General features: G+C 48.1%; 1 protein-coding gene across 11 annotated transcripts in view; it reads right to left on the bottom strand.

Moving 5' to 3' along the window:
- Positions 1-503: 503 nt before the first annotated feature.
- fgf13a (fibroblast growth factor 13a) overlaps positions 504-16,724 on the bottom strand; it is a 441,705-nt gene continuing 425,484 nt past the window's right edge. For all 11 annotated transcript variants that reach the window (XM_052021018.1, XM_052021024.1, XM_052021016.1 and 8 more), the window contains 2 exons: positions 10,323-10,521; positions 504-1,881 (listed from right to left, as the gene is read on the bottom strand). In XM_052021018.1, coding sequence (XP_051876978.1) covers positions 1,748-1,881; positions 10,323-10,521 — 333 coding nt within the window. In that variant the 3' untranslated portion in view covers positions 504-1,747. The remainder of the gene's footprint in view (positions 1,882-10,322; positions 10,522-16,724) is intronic.

Genomic DNA, 16,724 nt, shown 5'->3' with positions numbered 1-16,724 from the left:
TACTGCTCCTATACCTTATGGCCTTATGGCATGTTAATTGTGCACTCATATACGCACACAAAACACTTACACGTGTCGATGACGTACACACCAAGATCAGTCCAACTGGATGTCAATGTGCTCACATACACTCACAAACCAACACTTACACATGACCAAACAGAACCATCACACGCACACACGCATACGCACACACACACATATGCGCGCACACACACGCACACATGCACACACACACGTACACACACGTGCACACACACACAGACACACATACACACACACACATATGCAGGCACACATGCACACGCATACACACAGGCACACACACACAGACACATGCACGCACACATGCACACCCACGCAGGCACACATGCACACACATGTACACACACACATGCATGCACACATGCACACACACACACATGCACACGCACACACATGCACACACACACACATACACACACAAATGAACAGACTTTTTATCTTCATATAAATATTTTATTCAGTGCATCTGTTGGTGTGTACAACAAATAATAAACAAGTCAACAGTAAAGAAGCAGAGAAACTGCTCGTAATTAGAACCCATGAAATGCTTGGAGCAGGTTATCCAACATGTTTAACACACAAATCCTAAGTCATGCAACTCTATTCCATTATTACCAGCTTTCTCCCATGCAACGAATAAATTAAAATGAAAGTCTAAACTAATAGACAGAATAACAACAACCTTTGTGTAGCATGTACTAGGATGAGTTTAGGGTAAACTCCCCATAGGAAACTTCATTCACAACAATTCCCACCATGCCCAGTACAATAAAAGAATGTCTGGTAGTGTGTTACAAATAGGACTTTCTTCTTTGTTATAAAAATGAAGTCACCCAAAACTCTACAGTTTCTTTAAGAATAAAAGTCACCACAATAAAGGTCAAAGTGCAAATCACGAGGTGAGAACAAGTCACAAGGGTGTAATTTGCTAACCAATAGATTTCCGTATTCTAGGCGTTGCACTATTATATTATTGTTACTACAAATCTATAAACCCTTTCCTCAAGATTGCTGTAAGTTACACTTTGAACCATGGTATAATTAGCCTGAGATGCGGCTTCATTCCTGTCTGTTTTTGAGTTAACAACCCTGAATAGTTTTTGAAAGAGATTCTATTAATTTGTTGGAGTATAAAAAAAACGATAGAACTGCAGTATAGCAAAACACTACCTATGAAGAAAAGAAACTAGATGCTAGTGTACCAGGTGGGGTCGAACAGCATTGAGCCAAGAACATGATGCAATTAGTTTTTGTGTGTTCCTCATTCCTTTAGTAAAACCCAAAGGCATCTACAATCCTCTGGTGACAGCCAATGTAGTCTGTGTATGTGTTCGATGCTGAAGTGTGACTTGCTTTCAGCTGGCGAACAAGGTGTGATACTTTGAATGATTCTTTTCCCAGAGAAAAGTCACACGTCGGGACAATTGGGGCATTTCTTCTGTTGCGCCGCTTTTCCAAAATGAGGTTCCGTTGGCTATCCAGGTGTCTGGAGAGTTGCACAAGCGTTTTCTCAGCTAAAATTATTGGGATTAATCCACCCCCAGAAAAACCAGAAGACCTAAAAGGCTGACAGGAGAGCGACTCTACCCAGCTCAGCGGCTGGTTTCCTGAATCATTTTACAACAGAAAGAGAGTGTCTGCTAGTAATGGGTTGAGAGCATCCACTGGCGATGTGCCTGAACCTGGCAGTCTCTCCACCCGGCTACGTTGATTCCGTCTGACTCACGGCCTTGCCCCCGTTTAGCACGGCCGAGGCACTTCTGCTTTTGGTGGGGGTGCCTGAACGCGACAGAACTTCTGCCAGCTCGTGGAGTGACGGTTCTCTGTAGAGGGCAACTGGAAAATGGAAGAGTAGACCAGCATTAGTGAACGCACCAGATGTTTCGGTGCCAGTGTACAAACAGGCAAGCACATAATATTGAATATCCCAGTTCATCCCACAGTTTAGTGACTTCAGACGCACTGGAGGAAGCTGGATCAACACACAAGAAATAATGTCACGTGGTGCTCATGATGATATCTGCTCTGCATTGTGGAAAGCAAGCACAGATCCAACAAATACTTGCCAGAACATTTCCACTCAGTCCACAAGGGTGACCCTGAGCTTCCAGATGCCACTTTAACTCTGTGCCCCACTCATTTTGACATCGAAGACGTTGGTCTCCTGCCCTGTCCCAATGAAGACCGACATCCAGTAACAGCAGTTCATTTTCTGCCTGGATATGTTGCAGGCCTTGGGACTCACTATTGAATTCAACAATTTCAGATAACCAGCCTTTCCTGTTTGTGTCAGAGCTGGCCACTTCTGACGTATAGTTAGCCATTGACACAGATATTCTCTCTCCACAGACGCTACCTGATCTGCTGAGGATTTCCTGCTGCGTTCTTTGTCTCACAGTCCTAGCACTGTTTATTCCTCCACAGCACTCGTTCACTTCTCTCTATTCACACTCGTCCAGACGGACCAGCTATCAACTAGCGTTCATCTCCCTCTCGCAGAAGGCACTGAAAACAATTGTGTCCCCTGGACAACCTCTGTCTCCTCCCTACCACCAGCACTCCCTCTGTTCTCTCCATCTCCACCCTCCCCTCTCTGCAGCTCAACACAGACGTGTTTTCTCACACTCCATTCTGATGAAAGGTTATTGATCTGAAATTACTGACTTGGGGTCTTCCTCCACAGGTGCTGCTTGAGGTGCTGAGTATTTCCAGAATTTTCTGACTGTGGTGGGAGGAGACTTGAGAGACCACGAGGTGACAGGCCCCTGACGGTGAAAGCAGCCGGTTCCACACAGCACATTGACCGGCAACATTCACAACCTCGGGGACCCATGGGTGTGCCGGGGCTGACACCGGTCTGGCCACTCATTCCAGGCTCACACAGAGGCCTTCTGAATCATCCAAAGGAGTCCCTCAGCACAAGCAAAACTCTTGTCCTCCACCTCCCCTCCCTCACAACCACTCCAGAATTTGATGTTAAATCCCAGTGGATTTCTGAGCATTCCCACCGCTGCCATAGAGTCGGGAATTCGTAGGGTGGTTTCCGTTTCGCTCTGTGGTTGGAGGAGGTGGTTTAACACCCTGACCGAATGGGCACTGGCAGCTGCTCCCCTGCCCCTCAACCCACTCACTGATATCTGGGTTCCCAGCTCTCGGGCAGCACCAACAATACGTCATCATGGAAAACGGATGTCAGAAGGAGGTGGTGCCGAGGAAAGAGGCTGAGAGGGAAGGAGTCCAGCCATGATCTTCCTGGCTCCACCAGCTCTGACCTCCCCTTTCACTGTGCTCTAAGCCTTTCGATTGATTAATACACAGCCTGGAGCAGCAGGGTAACTAGAGGCACCTCGTGCAGCAGGTAGCAGTCCCTGGGAAAAAATTCCTGACAGGTGCCTGAACCGGCAGAAGGCAGAATTCTTGGTTCATTTCAGAGTCATTTCACGCCCACTCAAACTACGTGGCTCTCTGAAACCTCCAGGGAGAGCTCGGCACCATTTCTTGCTCAGAGGCCAAGTCTGGTATGAAAATTTCTGTCAAGAAATCTGCTGCGTAATGCACATTTAGAAATTTAGTACCAACAAACCCACTGGCACTGTAGTATTTATGGCACTTACATTCCATCAACATATCACTCCCTGGCCTCACCTCACTCCCACCCTGTCGCTGTAAAATATTTCAACCCTCCAAGCTCTTTCCACTCCTCCAATCATGGTCTTCAGTCATGCCGTCACTGTCTGTGTGCCTCCCCCTGCCCATACCCTGAACTGTGGACTTCTCTCTCTAAACCTCTGTCTCTCTGCCCCCTCCTCCTCTTTCTCCTTAAATGTATCTCTTCGAGTGTTTAATTGTATGTCCTAAAACCCCCAGACGTGGCTCAGTGTCAGGTCTTGTCCTCCTGAGAGGCTCGTTGAGACAATAGAGAGACAGAAATCCCAGTGCAGGTGTCAGAGAGGTTCCTGAAGCCAGCTAGCACCAGCGACCTGCTCCATACACTGACGGGCCTGTCCATGAGGCCACTTCCTGCTTCCTTTTGCTGCCTTAGAGTATTAGAGAAGATGCAACAACAGAACCCATGGAAAGCACGAACAGTATTGGACAAAGTCATCATCTGTTTATGAAGGGGAAATCATGTCTAACAAATCTTCTGAGACATGAGATTCTGCAGTTGCTGGAATCTGGAGCAACACACACAAGATGCTGGAGGAACTCAGCAAGTCAGGCAGCATCTACGGAGGGAAATAAATAGTCGTCGTTTTGGGTCGAGACCCTTCATCAGGACTGGACAGGACAGGACCTCATCCAATGGCTGGAGTATCAGGGCTCACAGACTCAGGATCTTGGGTATGCCATTGAGAACTGAGATTGGGAGAAATGTCATCACCCATAGGGTGGTGAATCTTTGGAATTCTCCCCTCAGAAGGCTGTGGAGGCTCATTTGGTAAGTCAATCCTAGACCAAAGATCCAAGGTGGTGGCATCACGGGTAGACAGGGTGGTGAAGAAGGCATTCAGCACGCTGGTCTTCATCAGGCAGGACACGGAGTATAGGAGTTGGGACATTATGATGCAGTTGTACAAGACATTGGTGAGGCTGCACCTGGAGTACTGCGGACAGTTTTGGTCACCCTGTTATGGGAGAGATGTCATTAAACTGGAAAGAGTGCAGAGAAGGTTTACAAGGATGGTGCCGGGACAGAGGGCCTGAGTTAGAGGGAGAGGTTGGGCAGGCTAATTCTTTATTCTTTGGAGTGTAGGAGATTGTGGGGTGACCTTATAGAGGTGTATAAACTCATGAGGGGTATAGATAGGGTGACAGTACATGGTCTTATTCCTAGGGAAGGGGAACTAAAAACTATAGAGGGAATAGGTTTAAAGTGAGAGATGAAGGGGACCTGAGGGGCAACCTCTTCGTGCAGAGGGTTGTGGGTATATGGAGCGAGCTGCCAGAGGAAGCGGGTGAGGCAGGTACAATACAACATTCAAAGGACATTTGGATAAGTACATGGACAGGAGGGGTTGCGAGGGATCTGGGCCAAATGCAGGCAAATGGGACTAGCTTGGTGAGCACCTTGGTCAGCATAGATGAGTAGGGCCGAAGGGCCTGTTTCTGTGCTGTATTACTCTATGACTCAAGGACCAAGAATGATCAGGGCATTAAGAGAATCAGGGGACATGGGATCAGTGCAGGAAAGTGGTGCTGAGGTGAAGGATCATCCACAAACTTGTGGAGCAGGCACGAGGGGCCGAATGGCTTCCTTCTGTTTCTGATGTTCATGTGTGACAGATTTAATGAATTCATCCATATTCCTGCAAAAACCATGGCAATGAAATTGAAAGCAAGGGAAAGTGACCTTGCTGAAGGAGCTGTTCTGTACAGACCGAAATGGGAGCTTCATCTAACAACTGCTTTGTCGACACTCTCCACAGACTGAAAATTACTGTTGGAAGGATCACTTATCCAGGGATTGGGGTGTGATGGAGAGAAACGGTGGGAAACGTATCTCAACCCAGACCAGGAACACCCCGGGGCAGTGAGACCCAGTCAATGGTCAGCACACTGGCACCACACTGTTGGAAGGCAGGCACGGTAGTTTAGCAGTTAGCTTAACACTTTACAGCGCCAGTGTCCTGGGTTCAATTCCCGCTGCTGTCTGTAAGGAGTTTGTACATTCTCCCCGTGTCTGCATGGGTTTGCTCTGGGTGCTCCGGTTTCCTCCCACATTCCAAAGACGTACAGGTTAGGAAGTTGTGGGCATGCTATGTCGGCATCAGAAACGTGGCGACACTTGCGGGATGCCCCCAGAACACTCTACGCAAAAGATGCATTTCACTGTGTGTTTCGATGTACATGTGACGAATAAATATCTTATATCTACTAAGGGAGCACCACACTGTGGGAGGGGCAGTACTGGGGAGTGTCACTGTGGGAGGGGCAGTACTGGGGGAGCGTCACTGTGGGAGGGGCGGTATTGGGGGAGTGTCACTGTGGGAGGGGCGGTACTGGGGAGTGTCACTGTGGGAGGGGCTATTGGGGGAGTGTCACTGTGGGAGGGGCAGCACTGGGGGAGCGTCACTGTGGGAGGGGCAGTACTGGGGGAGTGTCACTGTGGGAGGGGCGGTACTGGGGGAGGGTCACTGTGGGAGGGGCAGTACTGGGGGAGGGTCACTGTGGGAGGGGCAGTACTGGGGGAGTGGTGGATGCCAGATTGCATGCCATCATCTACATTTATTTACTGTTTCTGTTGTATTCCTCATCAGGCAACAGAGGAAGCAGATTACATTTTATTTAAAACAAAAATACCAAAGAAGCTCAAAATTGTAGCTAAGAGCAGAAAATGCTGTAAATACTCAGCAGTTGAGGGAGCATCTGTGGATGAAGAGAGAGACAGAGTCACACTCATTTCAATCAGATTATGTTTGTGGGATCTTGTTGAGTACAAACTGCCTCTATGTTTACCATCAGAACATTAACTGCAATTCATAACTGGCACCTGGGACCACGAGAACATCTGGGAAGTGTGGGAAGTGCTGTGGAAGAACAAATCCCTCCAGCACAATTATTCTCAACACTGGTGCCCCACATGGCTGTGTCCTCAGCCCTCTACTCTACTCCCTATACACTCAAGACTGCGTGGTCAGATTCTGCTCTAACTCCACCTACAAGTTTGCAGATGATACCACTGTAGTGGGCCGTATCTCAAACAACAATGAGTCAGAGTACAGGAAGGAGATAGAGAGCTTAGTGACATGGTGCCTTTCTCTCAATGTCCGCAAAACAAACAAGCTGGTCATTGACTTCAGGAAAGGGGGCGGCGTACGTCCACATCAACAGTGCTGAGGTCGAGAGGATTGAGAGCTTCAAGCTCCTTGGAGTGAACATCACCAACAGCCTGTCCTGATCCAACCACGTAGACGTCATGGCCAAGAAAGCTCACCAGCACCTCTACTTCCTCAGGAGGCTAAAGAAATTTGGCATGTCCCCTTTGACACTCACCAACTTTTATCAATACACCATAGAAAGCATCCTATCTGGATGTATCGCGGCTTGGTACGGCAACTGCTCTGCCTGGGACCGCAAGAAACTGCAGAGTTGTGGACACAGCCCAGTGCGTCATGGAAACCAGCCTCCCCTCCATGGACTCTGTCTATATCTCATGCTGCCTTGGTGAAGCAGTCAGAATAATCAAAGACCCCACCCGGGTCATTCTTTCTTCTCCCCTCTCCCATCAGGCAGAAGATACAGGAGCCTGAGGGCACATACAATCAGGCTCAAGGACAGCTTCTATCCCACGGCGATAAGACTATTGAACAGTTCCCTTATACGATGAGATGGACTCTTGACCTCACAAACGACCTTGTTATGACTTTGCACCTTATTGTCTGCCTGCACTGCACTTCCCTGTAGCTGTGACACTTTACTCTGCATTCTATATTGTTTTACCCTGTACTACCTCAATGCACTCTGTAATGAACTGATGTGTATGATCAGTATGCAAGACAAGTTTTTCACTGTACCTCGGTACAAGTGACAATAATAAACCAATACCAATACCAATCCCAATACCAGTCTGGTGGAAACGCAATCACTGCTTCAATAAAAATGTCCTTGGTTAAAGTCAAAAAAATGAAGCAGAACACAGAGCTTTAATTGACCATGTTTGCAGATTATGGATTCTGAAAAATGAATTCAAGCTTTTTAAGGTATTCTGGGTGTATCTCACCTTTGTCAAGACGTTGAAGTTATTCACCTTAATTTCCAGCACTAACAGAAGACATCAGTCAGATGGACAGAAGGGAATGGGACTCAGAATACAAATGAGGCAATTTAATCACTGCCAGCAAGCCGTGAAAAATCGCCACTTTGGTGCTTTTTATATCTTTCTGTTTTGCTTCACACAAACTTAAATTAAGTTTCAGGGCAACTTTTTTGTTGCTGTTTTTAATGCAAATACTTGCAGATGATGTGGCATCAGAATGAAATTCATGGCGAGATGTCTGACCAGTGAGCCTGGCTCTCCTGCCCAGCCTGAGACAACAGTTCTTGCTTCAGGAAACATTTAGTCCCCAAACTGCACTGAAAATAAAGCCAGAGGCACTCTCAGCTTTTCCTGTTATGGTGTGGACAGTGAATGGGATCAGGAGTGGCTGCCTGGTGTTGTACATATCCAGTTAAGAGAAGAATGGTAGCAGATTGGGGAGGGTGGGAGTGGGACTGAGGGTGATGGGGGTTTGGGGAGGGTGGGAGAGGCACATGGAGGGGGAGGAGGCAGTAACGATTAACAAGGACGATGGAGAGACAAGACACTTGAATCTGGAGCAAGAGACAAGAAGCTGGAGGAACATCGGGCCAGGCAGCATCTGTAGGGGAAATGGACAGCTGATGGTTTGGGCTGAGACCCTTCATCTGGACTGGGCCCTTCGTCTAACCAGAATGGTCCAGGAATGGTCAACAATCAAAGTCAAATCAAGGGCGTGGGAAGGAAACAGTTCCATGGCCAGATCAGCCATGATCCAATTGAATGGCGGAACAGGCTTGATGGGCCAGATGGCCTCCTCCCGCTCCTGCTTATGTTCTTATGTTCAGCGGCTGGTGCTTGACCAGACTCCATTTGACGTTGGTTCTGCAGCTCGTTTTAACTCTGGGATTGATTCTTTTCGGTTAGTGCGGAAAGGCAGGTCGAGGAGTCAGGCCATAGGTCTACCGTGATCTTACTGAGAGGGAAGGGACTCCCTGCCTGCTCACCCTCCCCACCATGACCTCTCTCCCTCGGAGCGAGAGGTAAACGGTACCAGAAAAGGTCCACAGAATATCAAAGTGTTTTTACCATGACAGAAGTTTGTGGACTGTCTGGTTCTGAGATGGTAAACAATGGGAGTGTCTCTGTTACACATGAACCTGCAGCTGGACAGCCAGCATCTAAACGCAGCTCATCGATAACACTCCAATCCAGCCCCTCCCTCACCAGAACCCCCTGCCCGTGTTGGTCCAGCTTCCTCTGAACAGCCTCTTTGCTCCTTGCCTGAACCACTCCCTGCACAGTGAGTACCCTGGCCCCTGGGTAAAACACTTTCTCCCAAATTCCTGTCACATTTTACCATCTTTCCTTCCTTGCCCTTTGCCAGTTTACTTCTCTTCCACAAATGCAAAACATTTTCTGCTCAGTCAAAGGGTTTCATAGGTTTGAAACCCTCGCCGAGCTCCCTCTGCACCCTCATGGACCCAACCTGTTCATCCTGATGTTATAACCTCAGTTCTGGCATCATCCTGACAGACCCACCCTGCTCCTCCACATGTGACTGAAAACCATTGATATCAAGTGTGGTTGCAGCAATTCTGGGGCAAGTGTCCCGAACCTCTTATGTCACAACTCTCAGCGACATGGGGACTGCTCCCTCAGCCCCGCTCATTCTCTACCCAGCTCAGATTCTTAGTTCAAGTGATGGGGTGAATCCAGCTGGAACAGCTCACTGCCTGCAGTCACCACCCTTTCCCTGGGCTGAGCTCTCCCTCCCTACCTGGGCTCGGGCAGTGACGTGCAGCTGGGCCTCAGCAGTGAGGAGGCTTCAGACAGGTTATTGCTGAGGCCTCATCCTCAGATGTCTCTGAGGAGACAGGTCGAGGTGGAGTTTCCTCTCAACCCCAACCCCCCCCATTCCGACGGGGGGGGGTGGGGGGGGACTTGGTAACAGTTCTAAAATGTCATTATTTAAATATCTTTAAATAATTTAAATAATAAACCAAAGCACTGGTAAGCAATTAAAGACAATAACATAGTTCTCAATAAGTAACAAAGAACTTGCACATCTTAACCTTTTCTCTCCCATGGTCCAGTTTGGGAATGCTGTTCAACTGATCCTTGGCCAGCTCTGTCTGGCGTAGGATGACAAGAGTGATTTCCGGCGGGATACAGAGATCACAGCTCACCCGGGCTCTGTTGCTGGACGGCACTGGATCTGCCTGCCTGGGTGCAGGACACACTGAACTCATCCATCGGACTGGGGGCTGTGTGCCCACTGGAGGTTACCGAGACACAGACTGCATCATAATTCAGACTGGAGTAGGATGTGTATTTGAAGGGGGAAGGACATAAAACATGAAGCAAGTAACTCAAGTTATAGAGCCTGCTGCAGTGAAAGTTGAGCTGCAGCCTCTTTGGGTTTCGATGGAATCCCTGCAACACACAACCTGTCCCTCCACAGGTCCCAGCCAAGTGCACCAGCCACCATCTGTGGGCAGTACTGACAGCTGAAGTGTAAGCAAAAGAAAAGCTCTGTTACCTTCTAGTGGTTTGGGGAGGAAGTGGGCAGCTGGTTTGTTCTTCTTCACGTGGTTCCCCTTCATGATTTCGCCCTCCTTGTTGAGCCCCAGGTACCAGCCTCTGCCAGACTGCTGCTGTCTGTACAACATGGATGAGTAGGTCACATAGTAGTTTTCAAACACTGACTCCTTGAACCTGCACTCGGGGGTGAAGTGTTCCTGTTCAGGAAAACAACAAAACAAAAAGTTATTTCTTTTGCACCATTGAGTAGAGACATAGAGTCATACAGCACAGTCTCCTACACTTTAAGGAATAAAGTCCTAGCCTGTCCAACCTCTCCCTGTAACTCAGTCCCTCAACTCCTGGCAACATCTTTGTAAATCTTTATGTGCACCCTTTCCAGTTTAATGACATCTTTCCTACAGCAGGGCGACCAAAACTGAACACAATGCTCCAAGTGCGCCCTCACCAGCATCCTGTACAACTGCACCATGACCTCCCAACTTTTATACTCAGTGCCCAGACTGATGAAGGCCAGTGTGCCAAAATCCTTCTTGACCACCCTGTCCACCTGTGACTCTACCTTCAGGAAACCAGGTAACTCAAAATGATTCTGTTAACTTTGTTCCTCATTTGATGTGTTCCAAACAGCTTAACCTCCTTGCTGTGTGTGGGAGCTTGCTCTGCAGCTTTTTGGTGACAGAAAGTAGCCAGAGAGTGTCGGGGAATACCCGACTGATTCACTGTTGCCCTCGGGAGGAGGGTGTGCCCTGGGTCTGAGGTGTGTGAGTTCAGCGCACATTTCGAGATCAGAATCAGGTCTATTCTCACTGACATATGTCGTGATATGTGTTGTTTTGCGGCAGCAGGATAGTGCGAGACATAAAATCACCATAAATTACAAAAATAAATAAATAGTGCAACAAAACGGAATAACAAGGTAGTGTTCATGGATTCATGGACCATTCAGAAATCTGATGGCGCAGGGGAAGAAGCTGTTCCCGAATCGTTGAGTATGGGTCTTCAGGCTCCTGTACCTCCTCCCTGATGGTAGTAACGAGAAGAGGGCAATTGATGAATGCCCCTCCAGCAGGAAATGCCTGGTCCCATTCCATGACATTTCCAGAGTCACGGTGCCCAGAAATGGTGTCTGTGTTACTGTGTTTCACTCCAGTCAGTAAGCACAACGGAGACGAATGTCCAGGCCAGGGTGGATAATGTTGACGGTGTGATGGTGCAGAACCACCTCTGATAAAGCCCAAGGGAATAAAGCTGCCCTCCTCTTAGTGCACACACCCCCCCTCCACACATCCCCCCTTCTGTGTGCCAGGCTAATTATCTCACTGCTACTCGGGTATTCATCACTGCTGTTTGTAGAGACAACCAGTTGGCATTGCCAACTGTACAGTGGGTCTAGTTATTCAATCAATTCACATTATGATTTATGTCCTGGCAACTCCGCTCCGCAGAATGTCAACTGTTCTTATTTCGCTCCTCTGGGGAAAAGCATAAAAGCAAAACAACACACTGTAGCCAATCTACATCCCAGGAAAGGATTTCTAACATGTACAATGGCTGGCTGAGCCTTCTGTTCTTTGAAGAATTTCTTTATCACTGATCTAAGCGCTGCAACAGTCCTCATCAAAACATTCCGTTACCTCTTTGAAAAGTTCACTCAGGTTGGTCGGATAGGATCTCCCTGCTTTTCCGAGTGCAGATTAATCCTGTCCCTCAGAGGTTTTTCCAATAACTTCCCTGCCACTGACGTTAAACTCAATGGTGTGTGACTACTAGGCTCCTTTCCGCTGCTCTTCGCCGCCACCTTTACTGTTCTCCAGTTGGTACCTCATCAGATTTAAACATCTCCATCAGGGTCCCAGCAACCTCCTCCATTGTCTCCCATAGCATCCCGGCATATATCTCATCAGGTCCCTTATGCTCGTTAAGACATCTGATATTATGGCGGGCATGGTAGTGTAGCGGTTAGCGTAATGCTATTACGGCTCCAACGACCCGGGTTCAATTCCTGCCGCTGTCTGTAAGGAGTTTGTACGTTCTCCCCGTGTCTGCGTGGGTTTCCTCTGGGTGCTCTGGTTTCCTCCCACATTCCAAAGACGTACGGGTTAGGAAGTTGTGGGCATGCTATGTTGGCGCCGGAAGCGTGGCGACACTTGTGGGCTGCCCCCAGAACACTCAATGCAAAAGGTGCATTTCACTGTGTGCTTCGATATACATGTGACTAATAAAGATACGTTATCTTATTTTATCTTGATTTATTACTGTCACATGTACTGAGATACAGTGAAAAGCTTTTGCCTGTGTGCCATCCAGATCATTCCATACATTACATCGAGGTAGTAAAAAGGGAAAAAAAAACAAAATGCAGAATATAGTGTTACAGTTACAGAGAAAGTGCAGTACAGGTAGGCAATAAGGTGCAAGGGCCACGCCAAGGTAGACTGAGAGATTAGGAGTTCACCTTTAGCGTATGAGAGCTTCGTTCAAGTTTTATAACAGTGGGATAGAAGCTGCCCTTGAGCCCTGGTGGTACATGTTCTCAAGCTTTTGTATCTTCTGCCCTGATGGGAGGGGGGAGAAGAGAGAATATCTGGGGTGGGAGGGGTCCTTGATTATGTTGGCTGCTTTCCTGAGGGAGTGGGAATTATAGACAGAGTCCATGGAGGGGAGGCTGGTTTGCGTGATGGACTAGGCTGCATTCACAGCTCTTTGAAATTTCTTGCGACCTTGGGCAGAGCAGTTGCCACACCAAGCTGTGATGCATCCGGATACCTCCTTTTTAATGACAACTTGTTCTAAAATTTCACTGCCCCTTCCCAGAATTCTCCAACTACAATCTCCTTCTCAGATGAGAAGTACTACAGATTAAAGACCTCACCAATATTCACTGGATCCACACACACACAGAATATTTTACCCCTCATGGGGACGATTCTTTCCCTGGTTCACTTCTTGCTTTTAACACACATAAATTTGGAATTTTGCCAAAGTAGAAGGGGGTGAGATAGTACTAAAAAAAGGGTCGGAGGCAAAGAGAGGACACAAAATATCACTGGCAGACAAAATTCAGGAAAATCCTGTAATGTCAAGTCCGCCGGGAAAGTCCTGTGGGTGAAGATGCAAAGTGGTCAGAAACCTCCGGGAATGAAATCTGTCTCTCCTTGCCAGTGCTAACTGAGTAAGAACAGAACTGAACACGTGCCATTGTGAACAACTGGTGGGATACTCTCACGTGTTTAGCACAGGTGTCCAAGGACAAATCCCTCACAGATTCTCAACCACATGAATCACCCGACGTTTGGTTAAAGATGTATCCCGTGTTGAGTGTTCAAGCAGGACCACCCAGAAGGAGCCACATTCTGATTTATTGAGCCAGCTGAAGTCTCATGTCTGGAGGACCCAACATTCCCGAGGTTGGGACAGCCTGGAAACAGTCGGCAGTGCATTTGACACCAGAAAGCAAGTCTTTAACATGATAACTCTCACAAAAGAGGGTCATGCAATTGTATTTCGAGACAACAGGGAGTAAAATTACTTCCAAATCTTACTGAATACTTTGCCTGTGCTTCCTTTTCCATTATTAACTTCTGTACTGAGGGACCGTCGCACTGTGGGAGGGGTGGTACTGAGGGAGGGTCACACTGTGGGAGGGGCAGCGCTGAGGGAGCGTCACACTGTGGGGGGGCAGCACTGAGGGAGGGTCACACTGTGGGAGGGGCTGCGCTGAGGGAGCGTCACACTGTGGGAGGGGCAGCGCTGAGGGAGCGTCACACTGTGGGAGGGGCTGCGCTGAGGGAGCGTCACACTGTGGGAGGGGCAGCGCTGAGGGAGTGCTGTATTGTCATCTGGACGGAACTGATTTGAAGAAAGCAGTGCAGGTAACACTTCCTCCCTTCAGTTGCTGAGATTCGAGGTGAGAGAAACGTCCTCACTGGAGATTATGTTGGAGGCCATCAGCCTGATTAAAGTATTTAAATTGCTGGCCCGTGAGCAGGTTAGCTGCCTGTCCAAACTCCGTTGTTTAAAATTAGTTTAGATTTATAGAGTCATAGATTTATATGGGCTCTTCGGCCCAGCTGGTCCCTGCTGACCAAGGTGTCTAGCTATGCTTGTCCCACTTGCCTGCATTTGACCCATTTCCGTCTAAACCTTTCCTATCCACGTAACTGTGCAAATGTTTCTTAAACGTTGTAATTGTACCTGTCTCTACCACTCCCTCTGGCAGCTCGTTCCACATCCCCACCACCCTCTGGGTGTGTGAAAAGCTCGTCCCTCAGGTCCCCTTTAGATCCTTCCCCTCTCACCCTAAACCTGTACCCTCTGGTTTTAGACCTCCCTACCCTGTGACCACCCACCTTATCTGTGCCCCTCATGATTTATAAACCTCTATAAGGTCACCCCTCAGCCTCCTTCGCTCCAGGAAAAGTCACAGCCTATCCAGCCTCTCCTTATAGCTCAAGTCCTCTGGACCTGACAGCATTCTCATGAATTTTTTCTGCACCCTCTCTAGTTTAATCACATCCTTCCTATAGTGTGGTGACCAGAACTGCACACAATAGTCCAAGAGTGGTCTCACCAATGTCTTGTAGAGCAGGTAGTTGCTGTAAACAAATAGAATGGGGTTGGGGTTGAGGTTTTCAGAATTGCAACATTTCCTCACAGTTTCCCCTCCTTGGGGGTAGAATGTGGCCCGCCCACTACACTGCTGTTCTGATCATCGACAAACATTTCGTAATTGCACAGTAGAATAAAACTTAAGGAAGTATGAAAGTGGACATCATGGCAAGATGTAGCTTCAGTGATTCCAGGCAATCCTCCTACCTCCTTGACAATTCCATGAGTCAGAGTTAAGACACACAGCTCCAGATGTTAACATCTGAGTGCACTTTTGTTTTCTGCATACCAGTGCCAAATCATCAAAAGTTGTGGGGGATTGTGAATTACTAATTGTATGAGTACAAGGAGGAACAGTAGTTATAATATATTACCTCATAACCTGTACTAAATTATTGTAAGTCCCTTAGTCCTGCTGGAGAGGCAGTTGGATGATTGCAGACGTAATGGGCCTCAGAAACTCAGTTGCAAATTGCCTAATTCAGCATTTATCTCTTCAAATTAGTTTGAGTGCATAAGAACACATTAGGGGTCATTGCTTTTGGAATGTACCGAGCAACAATTTATATAGCTCTGTTGACACAGCAAAATATCCAAGCGATTTGAGGAATATTGGGAGAGGCAAATGGCATTGACCCGTTAAAACATCAGCATGTGTTGGTGATGAGGGGGCTTTGATGAGAAGGAGAGAAGCAGAGAGGTCTAGGGAGGGAGTTCCAGAGCTTTGGGCCGTCACAAATGAAGGCATGGTGCCCGTGGTGGAGTGATGGCACTGGTATTGGTCTTGGTTTATTATTGTCACTTGTACCGAGGTCCGGTGAAAATCTTGTCTTGCAAACCGATCGTACAGGTCAATTCATTACACAGTGCATTGAGGTGGTACAGAGTGCATTGAGGGGATGTGTATGTGAAAGACTGCCTCACCTGGAAGGGCTGTTTAGGGCCCTGGATGGTGGTGAGGGAGGAGGTGTGGGGGCAGGTGTTACACCCCTTCACCTGTGGAGGGATGAGTGGACCAGGGAGTCATGGAGAGGGTGATCCCTGCGGAAAGGGAAGTGGAGGGGAAGATGTGACTGGTGGTGTGAAGAACGATGTGCTGGATGTGCAGGCTGTGGGGTGATAGGTGAGGACCAGGGGAACTCTATCCCTGTTCATCCTGGGGGGTGTGGGTGAGGGCAGACATGTGGGAAATAGAGATGCAGGTGAGGCTGCCATCAATAACAGCGGAACAGTGGGGGCGGTGGGGAGGGGCCTGTTTTCTGAAAAAGGAGGCGGTCTCTTGTGTCGACAGGTGACTGTTCTGTTTTGTGCAGATAACATGTGGAACACTGGATGATTCTCCTTTGAGTTGCCGACTTCCCAGGAGTCCAGAACCTGGGCACTGCAGTGAGATTAAGTGTAGGAGCTGGGGCTGGACTGGGTGCTTGCTGAAATGTAAACAAATGTTGATCTCAGAATGGGCAACCTGCCAGGGAACTGCAGAACTCCTCTCATCACAAACCGCTCGATAACCATCTCAGAATCTGTTCTGAGGTTTTGTTCTTGCAGTGAGTGGGAGGGACGGGAGAATGAAGCCATCAAAGCTTGATCAACATGTGTACAGATAATTAAAATTATAAAGGAGGAGCTGGAGAAGGTCTCTCATTCCTGCTCCAACACTCAACAAGGTCATGGCTGATCTGACTGTAACCTCAACTCCAGATTCCTGTCTATCCCCACTAACTTTTCACCCTCTTGCTTACCAGGCATCTGTCTACCCCTGCCTTAACTGCCCTCCCCCCAAAGAAAC

This window comes from Pristis pectinata, chromosome 8 (assembly GCF_009764475.1).
Source record: "Pristis pectinata isolate sPriPec2 chromosome 8, sPriPec2.1.pri, whole genome shotgun sequence".
NCBI classification, from domain to species: domain Eukaryota; kingdom Metazoa; phylum Chordata; class Chondrichthyes; order Rhinopristiformes; family Pristidae; genus Pristis; species Pristis pectinata.
This window is presented reverse-complemented; position numbering and strand designations above follow the sequence as displayed.